We start from the raw sequence: 20,313 nt of genomic DNA, 5'->3' as shown, positions 1-20,313 counted from the left end.
GATGGGTCATCGAAAATGTCTGAGGGTCTTTTCGATCGGGCTCAGTTGCCTGCTGCGATTGGTCAGCTCCGCGCCGCTAGCCAATCGGAGCAGGCGGCAATGTCCCGGTCTCTTGGTCCCTCCACACGACCAAACAAATGTGCAATCCACTCCTTCCAATTCAAAGGAAAAATCTCCGTGGCTCTGGCGCATTTAGTCGTTCCAGCGACGGAAAACGTGCCCGCGCCAAGGCCGTTGGATTTTTGCGGAGCGGTAGAATTTTACGTGGTAAAGTGATCGAGCTGTTTCCAACTTACTCCTCGTACTCCGGATTGAGTCCGCATTCTTGGAAGCCTCCTTGCACCTGCCGCACACCGACGAAGACTAGGAGGTGGGCGTTGAAGGCGAAGCTGCACACGGCGGTCGCTATGATGGCGGTCTTGGGGCGGAACTTGGTGACGCCCAACTGAAACCTCCACATCGGGTATCGGACGGCCACGAAGCGTTCTGCCGTGAAGCCCACCGTCAGCCAGACCGAGCAGCAGCTGAAGGCTGACGACAGGAAGACGAGGATCTGGCACCAGCCCTGCCCGTTCACCTGCAGAGACGCTACCTTTTACTGTGACATTGACAGCAATAATGGACATCTTTGTCCAGGGTGAAGACGCCCATCATATTGGGTGTATCTTTTGGCTGCTCGTGACGGCAGCATCTAGGGTCAATGTTCAACAAATTTTGTCAAATGCAGCTCTTACACACGCAATTTAGGTCCAGGCATTGAAAGCACCAGGACATGTGGCCCCATTGGGTCGAATTGGCCCCTTAGCTATGGTCACTGCGTGTCTCCAGCCTGGAAACGGCGCTGGCACCGAGGCAACCAAGACATCTTTCACCTAAGGACGACACCATGCGGTAAAATCTCGAAGTGTGATTAGCGTCTGGAAAGGCAGTTGTGCTACCTCTCCGTCACCTCTGCGAGTTACGAAGGAGGCAGGGGGAAATTCAGTCCGCAACTCTCCTTTCTGGCGTAAAACCTACTCCTAGCTTTTCCCGCTGCGTGAGGATAGCCTGCGCGTGCACGGAGCTCTTCTGAAAAAAAGAAAAAGAAAATATGTCCACTTTTTTTCTAATAGCTAATTGAAATTTTTATAAAATAAAATTTAAGGTACAAAATATTTCGAAAACAACGTAGACTTATTGACCTGCCCACTGTTTTAATGAATATTGTCAAGAATATTAATTTGACGTTCTCTCTTTTTCTGCAAGCAAAATTGACGTCAGACAAGCAGATATCGAAGGAACCTAACGAACAGCGAAGGTGACCCAACGAGTGCCAGAATAAATAAATGCAAATATGTTTCTAGTGAAAGAAAATGCAATGACAGTTTTACAACTACGCATCAAATTAAGAGGTTTGGATAAATGTTAATATCAGTGGTATTATGTACGTAGTTGCTATTGCAGTAGTTGAACATTCTACACTTCGAGCAGATGTGGCTTAACGGGTATTCACACGGGTGATGCTTTCGGGGAGGGAAGCGCGTGACAACAGTGATCGGCTGAACCAGCGGGACTTCCTTTCCGACTCTAGCATTCACACGAACAGCGGTGTGTCGAGAGAGATGTCAGTGTTATCAGACGTATTTGATAAGAACAATAGTTAGCATTTTAATACTTATAACAATAACGTTACTGTACATAGCATACATATAGAAAAGTATCGGCACACGAAATCAAAAATGATTTTATCTGGGACCAGGCAGACAACGAGTAGCCGTGCATCTATACAATACTGTTTACAGAAAGATATTTATATTATTAATATAACATAATGAATATTATGAAATAACAATGATTGTTGTGCTAACACATAAATCTATTCGCGTACGTTGTTTTTTTATCTATCTAATAGATAATAAATTAAATACTCTGGTGAAGTGTTAAACAAGGAGGGTGTGTAGTGCCGTGTTTCTTTCAGACCGTAATTAGTAAATATTTGAGAAATCATAAACCGTTCTGTATGCCGGAAATGTCTTTTTTTTCCTCTTGTACATGGACATGAAAATTATGTCGATAGTAAATGTTAGTGCAACTTACTTAAAAAAATCACTTGAATAAAAGTATGTCCAGACCGTCCAGAGCAATCATATTTCTTTTTTTCAAGTTATTAGCCGTCGTAAAGTGAGCCACAACAAACGTTATTTCAAAGTGTTTTGTAATTCTACCGATCCCCTGAACAATTCCCATATAGAGTAATTATATATATACCACAAAATGGACTCTTCTAATGACACCAAAATAGTCTATTCCCATATAGAGTTATTATATACCACAAAATTGAGTCTTCTAATGACACGAAAATAGTCTGTTTTGAATTCACACCACATCTATATCTTAATTATTAAAGATACGGTGATACTACTCGCAGTTTTTCTTTTTTTTTTGTAATGCATTGTTACTGTTTATTCCACGTGACATGGTGATGAAGGAAACTTCTAAATATTTCACGGTCAGTTCTTATAACAATGATCTACGACTACAAATTTGTTCACGTTCGTGGAAGTGAAGATATTTGCTTGGTACTAGTATCACATTTTTATTGGAATTCCGAAAGCCCATTAGTTTTATTGATATTCACCGATATGATATCGCCCCCAGCGTCGCCGGGCGAGTGCGTGCGTGGAAAAAGAATTACCAGGCTTGGCCTTCGCACGGAGGTCCCAGGTTTGATTCCTGTAAGTGGACGCGTATTTTATTTATTTTTTTCAATTTAGCGTTCTCGTTATTTCGAGAACCTTGTGGTCTCACCGATATTTAAATGTTCTACGCGCCGAATGTTTTACGCTCCCTGCCTAGTTCAAGCTGTCAACAACACGGACGATGAACAGCCAGTCGACGCAGACCGAGACCGCTACACCTGTCGTCCACCCGCCCGTCGCCCGAGAAGCCCCGACGACCTTCCACGACGAGGCCCACGAGGATGTGGAGGACTGGCTTCATTCAACACTATGAACACTTAGCCATCCATAATGAATGGACCGCAAAGCAGCGTCTCCAAAATCTCTACTTCACTTTGAAGGGCACTGCGGGCAGTGGTCTGAGACCCACGAGGCTTCAATTACGTCGGGGGCACCTGTATCGCCGGAATGAAGGAGAAATTCACGAATCAGCAGCGTAGACAACGGGCCGAAGACTTTCTCTGGACAGGAATTCAAGCACCAAACGAAAGCATTACCAGCATCGTGGTTGATGTCCCGCGCCTGAGTTCCCACGCTGAACCTTAGGCCACCGAGGAGCAGAAGCTGCGCGCCATAATGAGTGGCGTTAAGAGTGAAATCTTCGGCGGTATTGTCCGACACACCCCGAAAACTGTTGACGACTTTGTAGCAGAAGCGACAAACATTTAGCGTGCACTGTCGGCCCGGGCAAGAAACTACCTCCGACTCGTCGGCACCTTTGTTACGTCAACTGTCGCACAATCGCGACTTGACCTGGACATCGTCGGTGTGGACAACCTTCCGCAGATCATCTGTGAAATCGTTCGGGAAGAATTCCGAAAGCTGTAAGCAGCCGCTGACCGACCAGCAGCTTCGCTCTCCATCGCCGAGGTCGTGCAGAAGAAGTTAAAAGAGCCATCCAACCACAGGTTCCCATCAGCGCGCACCGCCCAAGAACCCACGCTAACTTACGCCGCAATAAACCAAAAGCCACCGCCCCCCCCCCCCCCCCCCCCCGCCCCGTGCCTATGTCCCGCCGACCCCACATCAGTCTCCTGCGCCACCGTACGACCGAAGCTACGACGACCAGGACCAGTACCCCTGCCAGGAGCCCCATGAACCCCGGAAGACCGACTTGTGGCCAACCGCCGACCGACACAATATATGCTACCACTGCGGGAATGCCGGCCAGGTGTACCGGCGGTGCAGCTTCCGACAGATGAGGCTAAGAGGGTTTGCGGCGAACGACCCTCGGCCCCGCCTGGAAGAACGACCAGGGGACATCGAGGAGCACTTGCGCCGTCCACCGTACTCAATGCAGGGTCCTTCCCGGACGATCCCATTCATCATTCTCTCGACGTCTGGCATCGCCACTTCGTCGGTCCCGCCCAAGAAGCTTGTCCGCCCCCCGACCCCCCTGCGTCGCCGGGAAAACAAAGTGCGGCAACGCCTGGAGATGAAGTTGCCGAAGACGACCAAAGTAAAGAGACCCCAAGTAGGCTGGAGCGATCCCACTTTCCCGACGCCACGCATTGCAACGACGCTCCTGAAACGGTCCGCACCAAACTTAAAGTTGTTATCGACAGCGGACACCGGAGCAGACCACTGACTCTTGAGTGGGAGGCTCCCTCACTACCTGCGCAAAATTACGAAGCCCTGGGTGTAAAAATAATTCGAACCGCGGAGGATACCTTATTACGCCCGTCGGAAGGTGCACTGTCCGAATCGAGATTTACGGTGAGATCTGCCCTATTGAAATTCGTCTTTCTACAAGACTGCGCCAAACACGTCATTATCGGCATGGAGTTTCTGTGGCAATACAGCGTCCTCATCGACCTTGGAAAGAACAGATTGCCGCTGCTGAAACCTGTTCCGCCTCCAGAGAAAACTCCAAACAACGTTAGTCACCGTGCGAGTCACCGTGCGAGTCACCGCTGGCTACGGGAAAATACCGCCGCGATCAAGTTTTGCTGTACCCGTCGTGACCGATGCAGCTATTTGCGTCGAAGTTTTTCTGGGAGGCGATTTTCAGTTGCTCTTGGGAAGAGGAATACTCGTCGCCAGGGGGGTAACTGAGCTTCAGAATGGACGTACTGTGGCACTTCTGACAATATTTTGATAACGAACGCAAAACCTCACAAAGGTGCCGCTGTGGGCCACGTCAAGGAACTCCGGAACTCCGCCGAAATCGCTGCGATTGCCGTAGGATCCTTGCCACCTCAGCAAGAGAGTACGCCGCCAACGCAGATTGACACTAACCCCAAGCTTCCAGCCCGAAACTACGGCACCTCATTAGCCTACTCTCGGAATACAGCGACCGCTTCGCGACATTGTCGAAGGTGCGTTAAACCACCGTTGCGAAGCACCGCATCAATACCGAGGGCGACTGGCTCCCTGTCCATTGATCGCCGTACAGAATATCCGTAAAAGGAAGACAGGTCATCGAGGAGCAGGTTCAAAAAATCCTGAACGACGACCAAATTTATCCTTGAAGCAGTCCGTGGGCCTCTCCAGTCGTAAAAAAGAAGGACGCAACGCTTAGGTTCTGCGTGGGAGTACCGTCAACTGAACGCTATGACGAAGAAAGACGTAGATCAACTCACCCGCACTGACGGCAGGCTAGACCGGCTGCGCCACTCTCGATATTTTTCATTGATGGACCTGAAGAGCGGCTACAGGCGGATAGGATTCGACGAAAAGACTTGAGAAAAGACAAACTACGTCACGCCGGATGGACTGTAAGAGTTCAACGTGATATCCTTTGGACTACGTACGGCAGCAGCAACGTTTCAGTGTGTGATGGACACTATACTGGCAGGACTGAAATGACTGAGCTGTCTCGTCTACCTAGACGACGTCTTAGTGTTTTCAGGCGACTTCGACGAGCCCCTGCTACGACTCCGAGCTGTTCTGCAAGCCACATAGTATGCTGGACTCACACTCCAGCCACCTAAGTTGCGATTCGCCTATGACGAACTGAAGTTCCTAGGCCACGTGGTAAATAACGATGACGTTCGGCCAGATCCAGAAAAGACTCGCGCCGTCACAGAATTGCCCAGCGCCGAGAGACAAAGTGGCTGTGCGAAGATTCCTTGGACTATGTGCGTACTATGGGCGCTTCGTTAGCGATTCTGCAAGGATTTCCGCACCGCTCACATACCTCACGGACGCCGAGTAGAACGAATGTGCCGAGGAGCAGAAGCAAGCATTCGACGAGCTGAAGCGACAACTCCAAACTCCTTTTGTTTTTGGACCCTTCGATCAGGATAAGGAAACCGAGATTCAGACAGACGCAAGTAACACAGAACTTGGCGCGGTGCTGGCTCAACTGCAAAAAGGCACCGAGCGAGTCATGGCTTACGCAAGTTGGGTACTGTCCAAGGCGGTGATAAATTACTCCACGACTGAAAAGGAATGTCTTGCGGTCGTCTGGGAAATCACGAAGTTTCGCCCGTACTTGTACGGGAGCCCGTTCCGCGTTGTTACTGACCACCACTCGCTCTGCTGGCTTGAGAACCTAAAGGACCCTTGAGGAGGCCTCGCTCGATGGAGTCTCCGACTGCAGAACGTCAACATGACTGTGGTCTACAACTGAGACCGCAAGCGCAGCGACGCCGACTGCCTGTCCAGGGCCCCTGTGGAGACACCTCCCGCCAGCAGCGACGCCGATGACGACGAGTGCGTCCTAGGCTTAGTGAAAACCGACGACATGGCAAGACGTGAAGGATACGATATTTAGCTGCGCGTACTATTGAGCATCTAGAAGGATGAGGGTGAACTATCGCCCGTGTCTTCAGAGGAGCCCTTGCGACCTTTGTCATTTTACAAGGCGTGCTTTACAAGGAGAGCTTTGGAGACAACAACTTCCCATGGAGGCTGGTAATCCCTATCGACCTTAGAAAAAGAATTCTTTCAAGCTTGCCACGACGACTCGACGTTCGGACACCTTGGTTACGCCATACGCTGCGCGAATTCGTGAGAGGTATTACTTTCCCAAGCTCTCGAAGACCGTTCACCTCTACACACGATCGTGCCACGAGTGCCAGCGACGCAAGAAACCACCGACGAACCCGGCAGGTCTCCTGCAGCCGATTGCTTCCCCGATCATGCCATTCTAACAGATCGGAATGAACCTACTTGGCCCTTTTCCACCTTCGACGTTTGGAAACCACTGGAGAATCGTAGCAACCATTTATCTAACTTGGTACACCGAGACAAAAGCCTGCTGTTGGGAACAGCCGTGGAAATCGCCAAGTTCTTCGTCGTATCGGTTGTCCTTAAACATGGCACTACGGAACTGCTCATTACAGATCGGGGGCCGTCGTTCATGGTGCAGTTGACTCTGGAGATACTTTGTTTGAGCCACACCCAACACCGTCGAACCACGGCATATCATCCGCAGACCAACGGACTGACGGAGCGGCTCAATAAGACCATCGCCGACATGATCGGTATGTACGTTGACCTTGAGCTCTGGATAAGGGACCACGTGTTGCCGTACGTCACTTTTGAAAAAAAATAATGCAGTTAAAAAAAAAAAAAAACGGAATGACACTATTCTAGTTGGTGTATGGCAGAAAGCTGGCAACTATGCTCGACACAATGCAACCCCACGACACAGAAGACAAAGGAGCCCTTCCGACCTTCACCATTCGACAAGGCGTACTTTACAAGGAAATCTTCGGAGGCACCTAACGAGCAGGGGAGGCTCGGCAGCTAGCCAGACTCCGACTTCAGGACCAACAAGATGTTGAACTCGCCGGTACAACCTTCGTCGCCGCGACGTCCACGTTCAACCCGGCGACAGGGCGTGTATGTGGATACCGATTCACCGCCGCGGTCTCAGCGAGTAGTTGTTAATACGGTACTTCGGACCCTAAAAGGTGCTTCGTCGACTCGGAAAACTGAACTACGACGTGATGCCCCAGGGAACACAAACTTCATCACGCCGCCCTCCACGACTGGAAGTTGTCCACGTCGTTCGCCTCAAGCAGTACTACGCTCGATAGGAATGTTAACTACGTTTTTAAAGAACCTCGATAGGACTGTATTTTACAAGCCACCGCGGTTTCCCCGCCTTTTTGTTTGTTTTTCTGTTATGTTTCCAGGCATGTTGTAACAAGACGCGCCGCCGGGTGAGTGCGTTAGTGACCGACGGGCTACGGTGCTCGGCTTTCGCGCGGAGGCCCCAGGCTCGATTCTTGGAAGCGAACGGTCGTTTTATTTATTCTGTCAATTTAGCGCTCTCGTAAGTTTAAGAATCTTGTCGTGAGATCGAGGTTTCAATGTTCTAAGCACCGAATGTTCTACGCCTAATATTCTAGAAACCCACGCGTGTATAAAAGGCACTCCGTGTGGTGGTCCGGGGCAGTCTCGCTCTTGCGCTTTATCCTTCTAGTCTGCGGATCTTTGACGCCTGCGAGGCTCTTTGTATAAGGGTGATTTCGTCTCAACTCAGGCACAAAATTTGGGTCAAATTTTTAATTTCTTAAAAAAAATGCAAGTTCTCGGGCAATTTCTATAATAAAAGAAGACACAAACGGCAAGTTCGTCGAATTTTTTGTTCTCAAATTATAGACCGTTACAACGGCCAAGGCGGAAGCCGATGTTTTTCCAGCTTATCAAGAGTGCCATATTTCACTCCATTCGTTTTCGCTACCTTTTGCGCTACATCAATATATCTTTCTGGGAACACTCCAAGATATGTTTTTTTTTTTGCTGCTGATTAGGCGTCTAAGTCACAACATTACTAAAGTTTTTTTTTTGTTTGTTCTATTTGTAAAATCACCTCTTTGCGACGATATTTGACGAAGTTCAGCAAGCTGTGCTGTGTTACCTAATCAGCATATTTTTATGATCTTTATATCACAGTAAAGCTCCAAATGCTTTCTTTCTTTTGGGTATAATTTGGATATTTTGTGATAAATATATATTGCGCTACATGTGCCTGAACTAAGAATATTTTGAAAACTACCAAGTTAGGAGTCAATCTTCCAAAAAAATCCAGCCTTTATTTTTTTGATTATTTATTCACAATTATGTAATACAGTAGTCTACCAGGAACTACCAACAGAAATTGCAATATATTGTTTGTATGGCCGCTATTAAGAATCGAATCTCGTGCTATGAGCGTTTTGAACGGGACTTCGCACAGCCGCTCTGCTGAGCAGACTTTTGACCTATGTAAGGCCAAAAGCAGACTTTTGGCCTATGCGAAGTCCCGTTCAAAGCTCGCATAGCACAAGATTCGAGTCCTAATAGCGGCCATACAAAGAATATATAAAAATTTCTGTTGGTAGTCCCTCAGAGACGTCTACGTTACCTAAATGTAAATAAAAAAAAAATACAGTTTTTTTTTTTAGAAAATTGACTTCGAACTTGCAAGTCTTTCTAAATATACATTTTTCCGGCAAATGTTGCGCGTTTTATGTCTAACGCAAAATATTCAAATTATACTCAAAGAGAAGGACTTGATCAGAGCTTTACGGTGATGTGAAGAACATAAAAATATATAAAACAGGTCACACAGCACAGCTTGCTGGACCATCATATATTGTTACAGATAGGCGGTTTGACAATTAAAAAAAATTAAGCATATTATGATTTAGACGCTTTATTAGCATAGCTCGGCGTTGGCATCTTTTATTAAAATAATTTACAGGTAGTTACTCAAAATTTTCTAAGGCGTTAATTATGAGTTAGTGTATTTTTGCGAGTCACTTGTATTACTAAGCGACAAGTGAACAAAAACCAAAATGTGAGCTTTTATAGCCGCTTTACAAAGAAAATATTACGTTTTTGTTCGTTTTACATTATACAGCACAACATTATGTAGCTAGAGAAAAGCAATTAGACAAACGAAAAGGTAGGCTTTTTAGAAAATCGACCTCCAATTCGCAAAACGTTTGAAATAGTCCTTGATTTACAAAAAAAAATACCATCCTTTCTCTTTTACACAAAACATCAAATTTGTTATCCTTAGAATGAGTGTGCTCCATGCTTTCTGAAAATAATCAATATATTAGGACACCTATAGAGATCACACCGAAGAGCTGGTAAACTTTCACAGATATCGTCCAAACACGTCATATTGACAAATTTTCTAAAATGAATTTAATATAAAAAATCGCGTTAAAATTATTTACCAGAAGAAGTGTGTTCACAGGTATCTATTAAAAAATAAGTGGCGCTAATTTTGAATTGGTGTATTTCTGCGAGTAAGTTCATTTACTGACAAAACACTCAAACAAAATCAGATTTCAAGGTCTTATAGCTGCAATACAAGCAAAATATTACATTTTCTATTTATATTAGCTTATAAAGCACTGCAACAGCTAGCTAGAGAAGAGGGGTCAACCAAATAAAAGTTTTTTTGTTTTGTTTTTAGAAATCGGCCTCTCATTTGCCAGTATATTGAATGTGTCCTTGCTTTACGAGAATACACTGCCTCCTCTCCTTTACGCACAACGCTAAATTTGCTATCGATAGAAAGAGTATACTGTTAGCTTGCTCAAGAGATTAAATACGCTACGATATCTCAAATAGGTCACGCGGAAGAGCTGCTCAAACTTTGACGAATATTGTCAAAGAGGCACACTATTACAATATTTAAAACAGAAGTAAATATAAATAATCACAATAAAGTTATCGACAATAAATAGTTCCTATTCTGAGAGTGGCGCAAAAAATTACATTGCACTATCAAAAAAAGTCAAAAAGTAGAAAGGATCGGCTCATGACACCTCCAACAGGCGAGAGAAAGTTCAGTTTGCGCCTCGGCTGCTTAAAATCTCCATAACTTGAGACCGAAAAATCGCCCAAACTTGGGGTTTGCACTCCGTCACAAAAGAGTTTTCCTCAAAACATATATTTCATTTGTCAAGATTAAACATTTGAACCCAAATCCGTGCCTGAGTTGAGAGGAAACCACTCCATAATTGTTTTGGGCACAAGTTCGCCCCTATTAAACGTTTAGTTTCCTACCGCGCTACCCGTTTCTCTGGCAGTCATTCGTGACAAAATATTATTAAAAATTAAGTCGAAAAATTATTCTCCTTGAAAGAGGAAAACGGATTGTACCTGCCGTGAGGCAATATTAAAACGGTATCCTCTGCATATGGAAATATTCCAAATCGCAACGGTAATAATCCCAAGCCGCTTAAATACATTTCAAAATATGTTGAACCAAATTGTCTACTCTGTGACACACCACATTAAATTCGTTCTTTTTTGCGTATGCTGTTTTCAGTTTTAACCATTCGAAGTCTGTTGGTGAAGTAATCAATAAAAAAAAAATGAAAGCCGTTTAAGCCCTGTAACGCCGAATCAGAGCGCAGCTCTTGAGGTGGAGAATGGAAGGGTACTGAGGGGAGGGTATACCCCTCCTCCCTCCTCCTCACCTAGTCCTCCTGCCTGCTACTCCGCCACGGGAGCCACGTGGCCCCCTCAGGTCACTTGCCCCGTGAGGTCGCTGACCACCGTTACGTCACGGAGGTCTCGTGATCTGGGGGGGGGGGGGGGGTCACGTGACCTCAGGGGGTTCATGCGACCTCGCGGTTACGGAAACGGGCGCTTAAGAGCTGCGCTCTAAAACAACTTAAAAACAAATTTCTGAAGCCGGGCTTATTAAGTTTTGATAGAAAAATTTATAATATATAATCTCGAAAACCTTGGACAAATCGATGAGTAAGACAAGCACTACTTCATTGATTTCAAGCGTTGCATTCACAGTCTAGAAAGTCTAGTAGCGACAACGTGTTTTTATGCTGCCTGAAACCATATTGAGCGTTAGTTATTAACAAAAATGTTTCGAAGAAATGATCTTTACAAATATGAACCCATTCTTTCAGGATTATAAAACACAGCTGGCATTATTGAAATTGTTTTATAATTTAAAAATTATTTCTTACTACCGCTTTTATATAATGGCCTTACTAGCGATATTTTCATAACTTCCAGAATTTTACCAGTCGTCAGACATCCTTATCTATTGCAAGTAGGACTAACTACGTCCCGTGCACGAATTTTATCTATTCCGGGTACTTCCGTAATTGATATTAAATTATTATATTGATAAGGTATTTCACATTTGTTCTTGCTAAATATGCGGAATTGAGACAATAAATTTCGACCGCTGCTTCGCCATGTCAGTAGCCGCGTTCGCATGAAGGCGACTTCAGCGTAACGACTCCAATCGTTCGTCCAATGAAGTCAACGCGGCAACGTTTATCTGAATGCGCACCAAGCTCGACGCGAAGGTGGCGCCACGCCGTTTCAAAGGTCAAAGTGAAAGCTGCGTTTCCGGCACCGTCCGCCCCACGTGATCACATTTTCCGGTGCATCGCAAGTGAAGGCCCTTCGACGCTTTCGGAGAGCGTAAATATCGTACCCGCTCTCTCGATTTCGTACAAGAAGTTACGAGACGGAAGAAACATCAAATCCCAAGCGTTTTGGGCTCCGGGTCGGGCCGCTGGGCCACTCTTGATCATAGGCGACGTGCGTGCGCACGGCCTGGCGGGCGATATCGTTTCCAACCGCTCCGAAAACGCCACCCCGCTTCGCCTCGCGAAACCTCGTCACCCGCAACCGGACCTCGAAGCCGAAAGGCTCCTTCGCAGCCAGAAACGGCACCCGGGTGGGAGCTGCTTGTTTTGCGCTACCTCGGAGTGCTCGGAGCTCTCGGGGCGTCATTCGTGCTTGCGCCGAAGGCTCTAGGGACTCCCTCAGACGCGCAAGTCGTATATCGGAAGGCTTGGATGCTGGCCGGCCTTTTTGAGCAGCTCAGTGATATTCCGTTCATTTAGTTTGGCAATAAAAGCTCTCCTTTCTTCTCGGGAGAAAACTGGGGGCGACCACACGGCACCGCTATCCGCCACGGCCGTCAAGGTTGGCCATGGCCATGTTCTCAGCTGCTCACTCGCTCCCGCACCGAGCGCCTTCCATTAATCCTCCCGGTTCTAAAATGCAATGCTACCTCCGTTTACATGGGCTGAGGGCACGTCAATTCGCCTTCTCGATCCACCTCTGTCTAGCATCTTGAATACAATGCGCTTCCCTACAGCATTATGCCGCTTAGGTGGCCACATTGATTGCGACAACTGGATTCGATGAGACTAAGTCGAATTTATGTAAACGCAACTTGTGCTGTATTATCCTCAGCTTCAGGGCTTGTACGTACAGTACTAATAGAACTATTGCTCTATGATTCCGGGAGTTCCGAATTGTTATGTAGTCCGGAAAAGGTCTTCCTGATTGTGTCGCTAATGTTAATTGTTTTCGTTTTCTGCCAACCAAATCATAAATGAGATACCAGGTTTTCCTTGAATTTCCTGTTGAAGCGCCTTTAGCGGTCGCACCAAACACAGTTGGGACCAATTCAGGAAACTGAACCAAAAATGCATAGGACTGGCGGGAGAAACAGAAGTGGTGCTATCTCATGGCGTGGAGTGGTCCATAGAGTTATTATAATAAACGCTAGAGGCTCAGCTGGCGCTAGTGTCTACGGGACTTCCGGTTGCAAATTGAAGCATGCAGCATGCAGTTTACTTTTCCAGTCTTTCTGTGTATTCCTATGGGAAAACACGCGCGAATTTTGTCTCGTCGCCGGAAAATAACATCAACAACTTTTGTTATTTTTGTTGCACCGGATAGTATGCACCTTTATTAATATTGTGAAAGTGTAATTGCTTTAGTTACAGCATTTTTCCTTTATCACTGAACGATGTTAAACGTTGCTATATTTCAGGCCAATCCTCTGTTTCATGGCAGGTATGTAAAAACGAGCTGCGATTCCAAGCAAAATAACGATCGAAAGGAATTTAGAGTGTGTTCAAAGTTTGCCAGCATTCCGTTGGTGCTTATATATTGCTAATATGCTTGTCTTCTCACAATATGAAAATGCCCCCGTCGTGCATCTTCAAGAGTGGATAAAAAACGTTCGAAACGTAAGAATAAAGTACGTGGGCTACGAATGAATCATTTTCTTATTATTTCCTATGTTGGGCAGTTTTTATCGCGCACCTGTTCTCTGGCTTCCCCCTATTTGCAAAGATTTGGAGCGTGCGGGTGATGATTTGAACACAGAACAAGCATCTTCACAATTACTCATGAGCAGAAAGAATAAAGCAGTACTTATTTATTGCATATCGGACTATATTACGTGACTTTCAATTTATTTTGATCGTCTGCAAGCACAAGGAGTTACTTATCCAGTGTTACTGCGTAGTTCTTGCCGTCTCTCTTGGTTTTCCACATGTCCTTCGTTCGTTTGGCACGTATACTCCCATGCTGGAAAGCGCCGGCGCCGTGTTCGCGCAGTGCACATAAATACATGTACGAAGCGGTTTTAGCACCGTTTTTCGTGCCACGATTTTAAAATAAAAACGCCGTAACTGACCAATTATTTCATCTGCGTGTCTGGGAAATGTTCCAATGTGCCTAGCAGGTACGAATTAATCGTGATATTTGCTTTATAATCGAGTGCAGGGAGGAAATGCACTCGCTTTTTTCCGTAGAAATGCATTACCGGAAGTCAATTTCAAACTGCTTGCTGTCTGCTTTAATTTGCAACAGCACACTAGCGCCAGTTGAACCTCTAGCGTACATTGTAATAACTCTATGGAGTGGTCAACACGGGGGCGAAAATGAATTGATATCAGTCGTGTGCTACACAGTTTTTCCTCCTTACACTATTTTTAAAAAATGCATAGCTACCGATTAAAGTTGAGAAACACTTGGTTATGGCACATTTGTATTAATTGATGTGTTCCAGAAAGTTCATATGCAAATCAATAAACTTTGTTTATTGATTTGCATTTAGTGATTTATTCTTTATTGATCAATAAACTGTGTAGCTAGATGCTTATTTCAGTCATTATTTCTAATAATTTGGCTTATATTGGTTTTTGGGTACTATTCTTGACCAGATCAGTTTCGTTTGGTTATTAATAACTATTAGCGACTATTATTCAGACTTCTGAGGCATTGGTGTTTTAGGGGTGGGATTAACTTCAAGTGAATATTATTGGATATTGGAATACGTTCTTGGCCAGATTGGCTTAAAATGACTATAGATCAAACTTAGTCGCTATTATGGATCTTTTATGCAATTGGCTTGTTTATATAATTGATTGACTTTATTTGATTATTATTGGTTATAGGCATCTGTTATTGACCTGGTTTGTTCGAATTGCCAAAAAATGGCTTTTAGTCCTTATTGGTCGCAATATCCTGCTATTTCTATACTTATGAATGAAAATGGCTTCAAGTGGCTATAAATGGCTATTCATGAATATAGTTGACAATTCTGTGCTATTGCGGTGTTTATGGATGAAAATGACTTCAAATAGCCATTATTGGCTATAAGCACCGATTTTTCTAAGATTGGCTTGAAATGGCTATACATGAGTATCAGCAACTATTATTAACGATTTATGCAATTGGAGCGTGTATAGATTTGAATGACTTCAACTGGATAATTTTGGCTACAGGCATTTATTCTTGACTTGGTTGGCTTTAACTGAGTATTATTAACTGTAAGCATCTATACTTGACCTGGTTGGCTTGTAATGGCTACAAATGGCGATAAGTGAATAATATTGATAATTATTAGCTATTTCGGTGTCTACAAACGAGAACGGCTTCATTTGGCTGTTTTTGGCTATTAGCATCTATTTTTCAGCAGATTGGCTTCAAATGTCTATGAATGGCTATACGTGAATATAGTTGTCAATTTTGTGCTATTTTGATGTTTATGAATGAAAATGGCTTCAAATGGCTAATATTGGATATAAGCATCTGTTTTATTAGATTAGCTTAAAATGGCTAACATGGCTATCAGTTTTTATTATGATACAATTAAATGCGAAGGATTTTCATCATGACTATCAGAAACTATTATTTACAATTTATGCAACTGGAGTGTGTACATATTTGATAGACTTCAACTGGATATTATTGGCTATAGGCATCTATTCTTGACTTGGCTGGCTCGCATTGACTATTATTGTCTATAATCATTTGTTCTTGACCTGGGTGGCTTGAACTGGATGCAACTGGGTTATAAGTGACTAGTATTTACCATTAGCAGCTATTTCTGCCTCTACAAATTGAAATGGATTCATGTGGCTATTTTTAGCTATTATCGTCTATTTTTTACCAGACCGGATTCAAATGGCTACGAGTGCCTATTTGTGAATACAGTTGACAATTATGTGCTATTTCGGTGTTTATCGATGCAAATGGCTTCAAATGGCTAACATTGGACTAAGCAACTATTTTATTAGATTGGCTTGAAATGACTATACATGACTATCAGTAACTCTTATTTACAATTTACGCAATTGCAGCGTGTATAGATTTGAATGATTCAACTGGATATACTTGGCTATAGCACCTATCCTTGACAAGGTTCGCTTGGATTGGCTATTATTGGATATAATCATCTGTTCCTGACAAATGGCTATAAGTGACTAGAATTTATAATTAGCAGCTATTTCTTTGTTTACAAACTGGAACGGCTTCAAGCAGCTATTTTGGTTATATCAATTTTTACCAGATTGACTTCGAGTGGCTATGAATGGCTATTCTTGAATATCCATTGAATGGCTTTGAATGACTATTCGTGAATATCCACAATTAAACTTGCTAATAGCCATTCTGAGCCACTTGAGGCCAATCTGGTCAAAAATTAATGATAACACCGACCAATAACAACTAAAAGCCATTATAATAAAGAATAAATGCTTATAGCCAGTAGTAGTCACTTGTAGCCCGTTTCATCCATAAACATTGAAATAGCACAGAATTGTCCATTGTAGTCACTAATAGCCATTACTAGCCATTTGAAGACAGTCTGGTCAGAAATAGATGCTAGTAGCTAACAATAGCCACTAAAAGCCATTCCAGTTAGTAAACACAAAATCACTCATAACTATGAACCCTATTCACTAATGGCCATTAGTAGCCATTTCAAGCCAATCTGGTCAGAAATAGATGTGATAGCCAACGATAGCCAAATAAAGCCATTCCAGTTGGTAAACACAGAAATCGCTCATAACTATCAACACTAGTCACTAACAGCCATTTGTAGGCATATCATGCCATTGCAATGAAAATAGGTGCTTAGAGCCAATAATAGCCACTTGAAGCCATTTTCAGTTACATTATAAGCACTCAAACAGCACATAATTGCTATTATTACTGACTAACGGCCATTTGTAGTCATTGAGCCAATCTGGTCAGTAATATATTCTAATAGCCAACAATAGCCACCTGAAGTCATTCCAGTTTATAAACAGAAATAGCTCAGTTTTCATTACTTTTTATTAACATTTGTAGCCATATCTAGTAAATATAGGGTCGTCCAAGTCACCAGGGTCGATGTAAAATGGACCGTAAGAATAGGCACCTGCAAGTAGCAATCTAAACTTTTCGTCAAAGCTGTATTTCATATGTCGGTTTTTTCTTGTATAATTACAAAGCATAGCTCTCTCTCTGTAAAAATATAAGGCCAACAAACTTGCCAGGGTCTACGGCGAGCAGCGACGCAGACGACAGAGGTCCAGTAGCGGTGTGATTCTGGCGTTCGTATTGAAAGAGGGCGGTACCTCCTTATCGCGACGGCTTGCGACCCACGCGGTTTATTAAAATGAACATATTTTTTTTAAGTGTGTCGTTGGTTAAAAAAATGCGGACAATAAGAGCAAAACTCAAAGTGAAATAAAGGAAACGCGTGTGCATAATGATGGCGCTTTTGCTACCAACGGATTTCGTCTGCGTGTCGTCTGCTTTCTTTTGCTGCTCGGATGCACCTTCGGACGCTGCTCCCGACGCCATCTATCAATACGAACGCCAAACACGCCCTGCTACTGGACTTTGTCGTATGGGTCGCCGCCCGCCGTAGACCCTGGCACGTTTCTTTGCCCTTTTTTTTTTTACAGAAAGAGAAGATAACTATGGTTTGTAATTTTACACGAAAAAAACGACCAGTGAAATACACCTTTACCGAAAAGTGTAGGTCGCTACGTGCAGGCGTCGATTTTTACGGTCCATTTTAGATCGAGTCTGGTAACTTGGACCACCCAATATATCTAAAAGTGGAGGCCGATAGCCAACAATAGCCTGTTGAAGCCATGTGCATACACCAACGCCAAAATAGATAATTGTCAATTATCTTATCAATAGCCATTGGCAGCCATTTAAGGTCAACCTGGTCCAAGAAGATGCTAAAAGCCAACAGAAGCTATTGAAGCCGTTCATATGTGTGAAGAAACAAAAAATCATATTGTTATCAATAATGATCACTTCTAGTAATTTAAAATCATTTCAAGTCGATGACATAAAAAAAGATTGATCCCTATTGCCAATTATGGTCACATGGAGCCAAGGACACCTAATAAGACATGTTTCGGTAGGAATAAAACAAATAAATCAGCAAACTCAGAAAAGTTTAATAATTATTTAGACTGCTCAAATTCGCTATACGAATCCTGAATGGTCTATACAACACACTGCATTTTGGCATAAAAACACCAAGAGGTCCAATACCACGCGCTCATGCTTCCTATGCTCCATAAAAAGCTGAAATATTTCATAGACTGTCAAAATTTATATTGAGTCGCACCCCCTTGATTCATTTCCGGGAAAAGTGCCGAGTTGTCCACTCCTTACCGCCAGGATCACTTTCTTCTTCCGTCTCCCATTTTACCCCGGAGTTTCTTGTACTAGTGTCAACCAACGTTACTAAAACACTCAGTTGGGAAACTCACATTGAAACCTGGGTTGCTGGCGTCCACCGAGACCGAGCTAACTACGACAACAGCGCCACCCTTTAGTGAAGAGTTGAAACATAAAAGTTGCTTTACATAGCTACTGCGAGATGGCCTTCCGAGATGGCGCCACCGGCCCTTGCCCGACTTGACGCGGAGGGGACGCTACGGGAGAAATGGCGGCGTTGCGATCGCCATTAGCACGGTTCTGGAGTACAGATCGGAGCCACTTTTTTTAAAGCAGGCTCTATGGCAGTTGCCCAACTGAGTGGTTTTAGTAACGCTGGTTTCAACGGTATTTGGTCGCACTATCGATAACAGGGCTTCGTGCGCACTGACGAGAATAGGAACATGGAGGAGTAAATGAAAAGGCGATACCCGATTATGGCAGCAGCTCCGTTAGATGCAGAAAACGACAAACCGCTATCTTAAAAAAGTATTTTTGCATTGGAGGATGCAACTCAAAGAACTTCGTATCCCAAACCAGTTGTGTGAGGAGCGGCTCGAGCACGGCATTGACGATTATTGACGTCTGCTTGAGGTGCCTAGGATGGCAGGCGTAACAGAGCAAGCCACAAATTAGGTACTCCGGATGCCACCGTCGGTATCATTTACAGCAAATCTGTAAAATTACCAGGCACAGGAACAACATACCGCCAACTGCGAAGAGATCCCTCGCCAGGGCGGGGACTATCTGTGCAGTCCGAGCAAAAGCTCCCTATCCCCCTGAAATGTCTGCGTCAACAAGGATCCGCGCAAAGACTTGAGGTTGTTACCGCGTGACGCGCATCCCCAGGAGCAAAATGAGGCATTGCCCCCTGTGTGAATACCCCTAAACCCGCATCTGATCTATTCAACCAAAGAGTCTGGATATCTTTTTCGGCGTTCCGGAGAGCCACCTCGGTGAGTCAACTCTCTTAAGGAGGTTGGCTTGAGTTCTTTGAGGCCGTACAACGCAGACTCAAGATCCACTGTTAACACACTACATTCGCACAAAAGATGCGTCGTGTTTGCGCTCTTTGGTTTTCGCAGATTGCACACCTCACAGATTCAATCAACTGGGCTGTCGTTGAAGATTACTCGACGTGCGGGAGTGGCTGAATTTTCGGTTCGAAATCGTCGTTGTCTGACGAGAGCTCTACAATCGTAGCCGTTAAGTACTCGCGCATCCAAGACGCCCAGCGCGCTCCAAAACAACGAACGGAGAAGTGTCTCATACCCTAGTTAAACTAGCGCTCTCAACAGCCTTTAGACCAACGATCGTTGGTGTCTCCCAACTGTGATTGAGCTCAGCTAAGTTGCCCGGTGTTACACGGCACATAGGCCTAACTACCCCACTTGAGATGTGCGTCAAGGCACACAGTTGAAACCGAAACAAAACTAACAATGATAAAATAAAAGTGACATTTTTTTTCTTGAAAATAAAGAAAGACACTAAAAGAATCAAAACGTTTACAATTCTCTGTAATGCCGATCTAGAGCATACTATAGAGGAGGAGGAGGGGAAGGTAAGGAGGGGAGGGTTCGCTCCTCCTCCCCCTTCATTCTCTTGTCTCCCCCTCTCCTGCCATTTAGCGAGAAATTTTAGCTAAATCTCCCGCTACATTTATCGAATATTTCCCCGCTAAATTTAGCGGGGAAATATTCCCGCTAAATATAGCGGGAAATTTAGCAAAAATAGGGAGTTTTAGTAGACCGTCTTTCCCCCTCCGCCAGCCCTCCGCTACGAACAAACTGCCACTGCGCCTGAATGCCAATGGGCTTGGCCGCGGCCTACTAAAACTCGATAATTTCCCCACTAAATTTAGCAGGGAAACGGAATTGCTGTTGAGGTTACGTGACGTCAGTTT

General features: G+C 44.4%; 1 protein-coding gene across 1 annotated transcript in view; it reads right to left on the bottom strand.

Moving 5' to 3' along the window:
- Nucleotides 1-292: 292 nt before the first annotated feature.
- Nucleotides 293-20,313, bottom strand: part of LOC8040841 — a gene marked incomplete at its 5' end in the record, with an annotated part of 148,899 nt that continues 128,878 nt past the window's right edge. Inside the window, 1 exon segment of the mRNA XM_040211286.2 lies at nt 293-577. Coding sequence (XP_040067220.2) covers nt 293-577 — 285 coding nt within the window.

Source organism: Ixodes scapularis, unplaced genomic scaffold (assembly GCF_016920785.2).
Source record: "Ixodes scapularis isolate PalLabHiFi unplaced genomic scaffold, ASM1692078v2 PGA_scaffold4__175_contigs__length_147842914, whole genome shotgun sequence".
Lineage (NCBI taxonomy): Eukaryota > Metazoa > Arthropoda > Arachnida > Ixodida > Ixodidae > Ixodes > Ixodes scapularis.
This window is presented reverse-complemented; position numbering and strand designations above follow the sequence as displayed.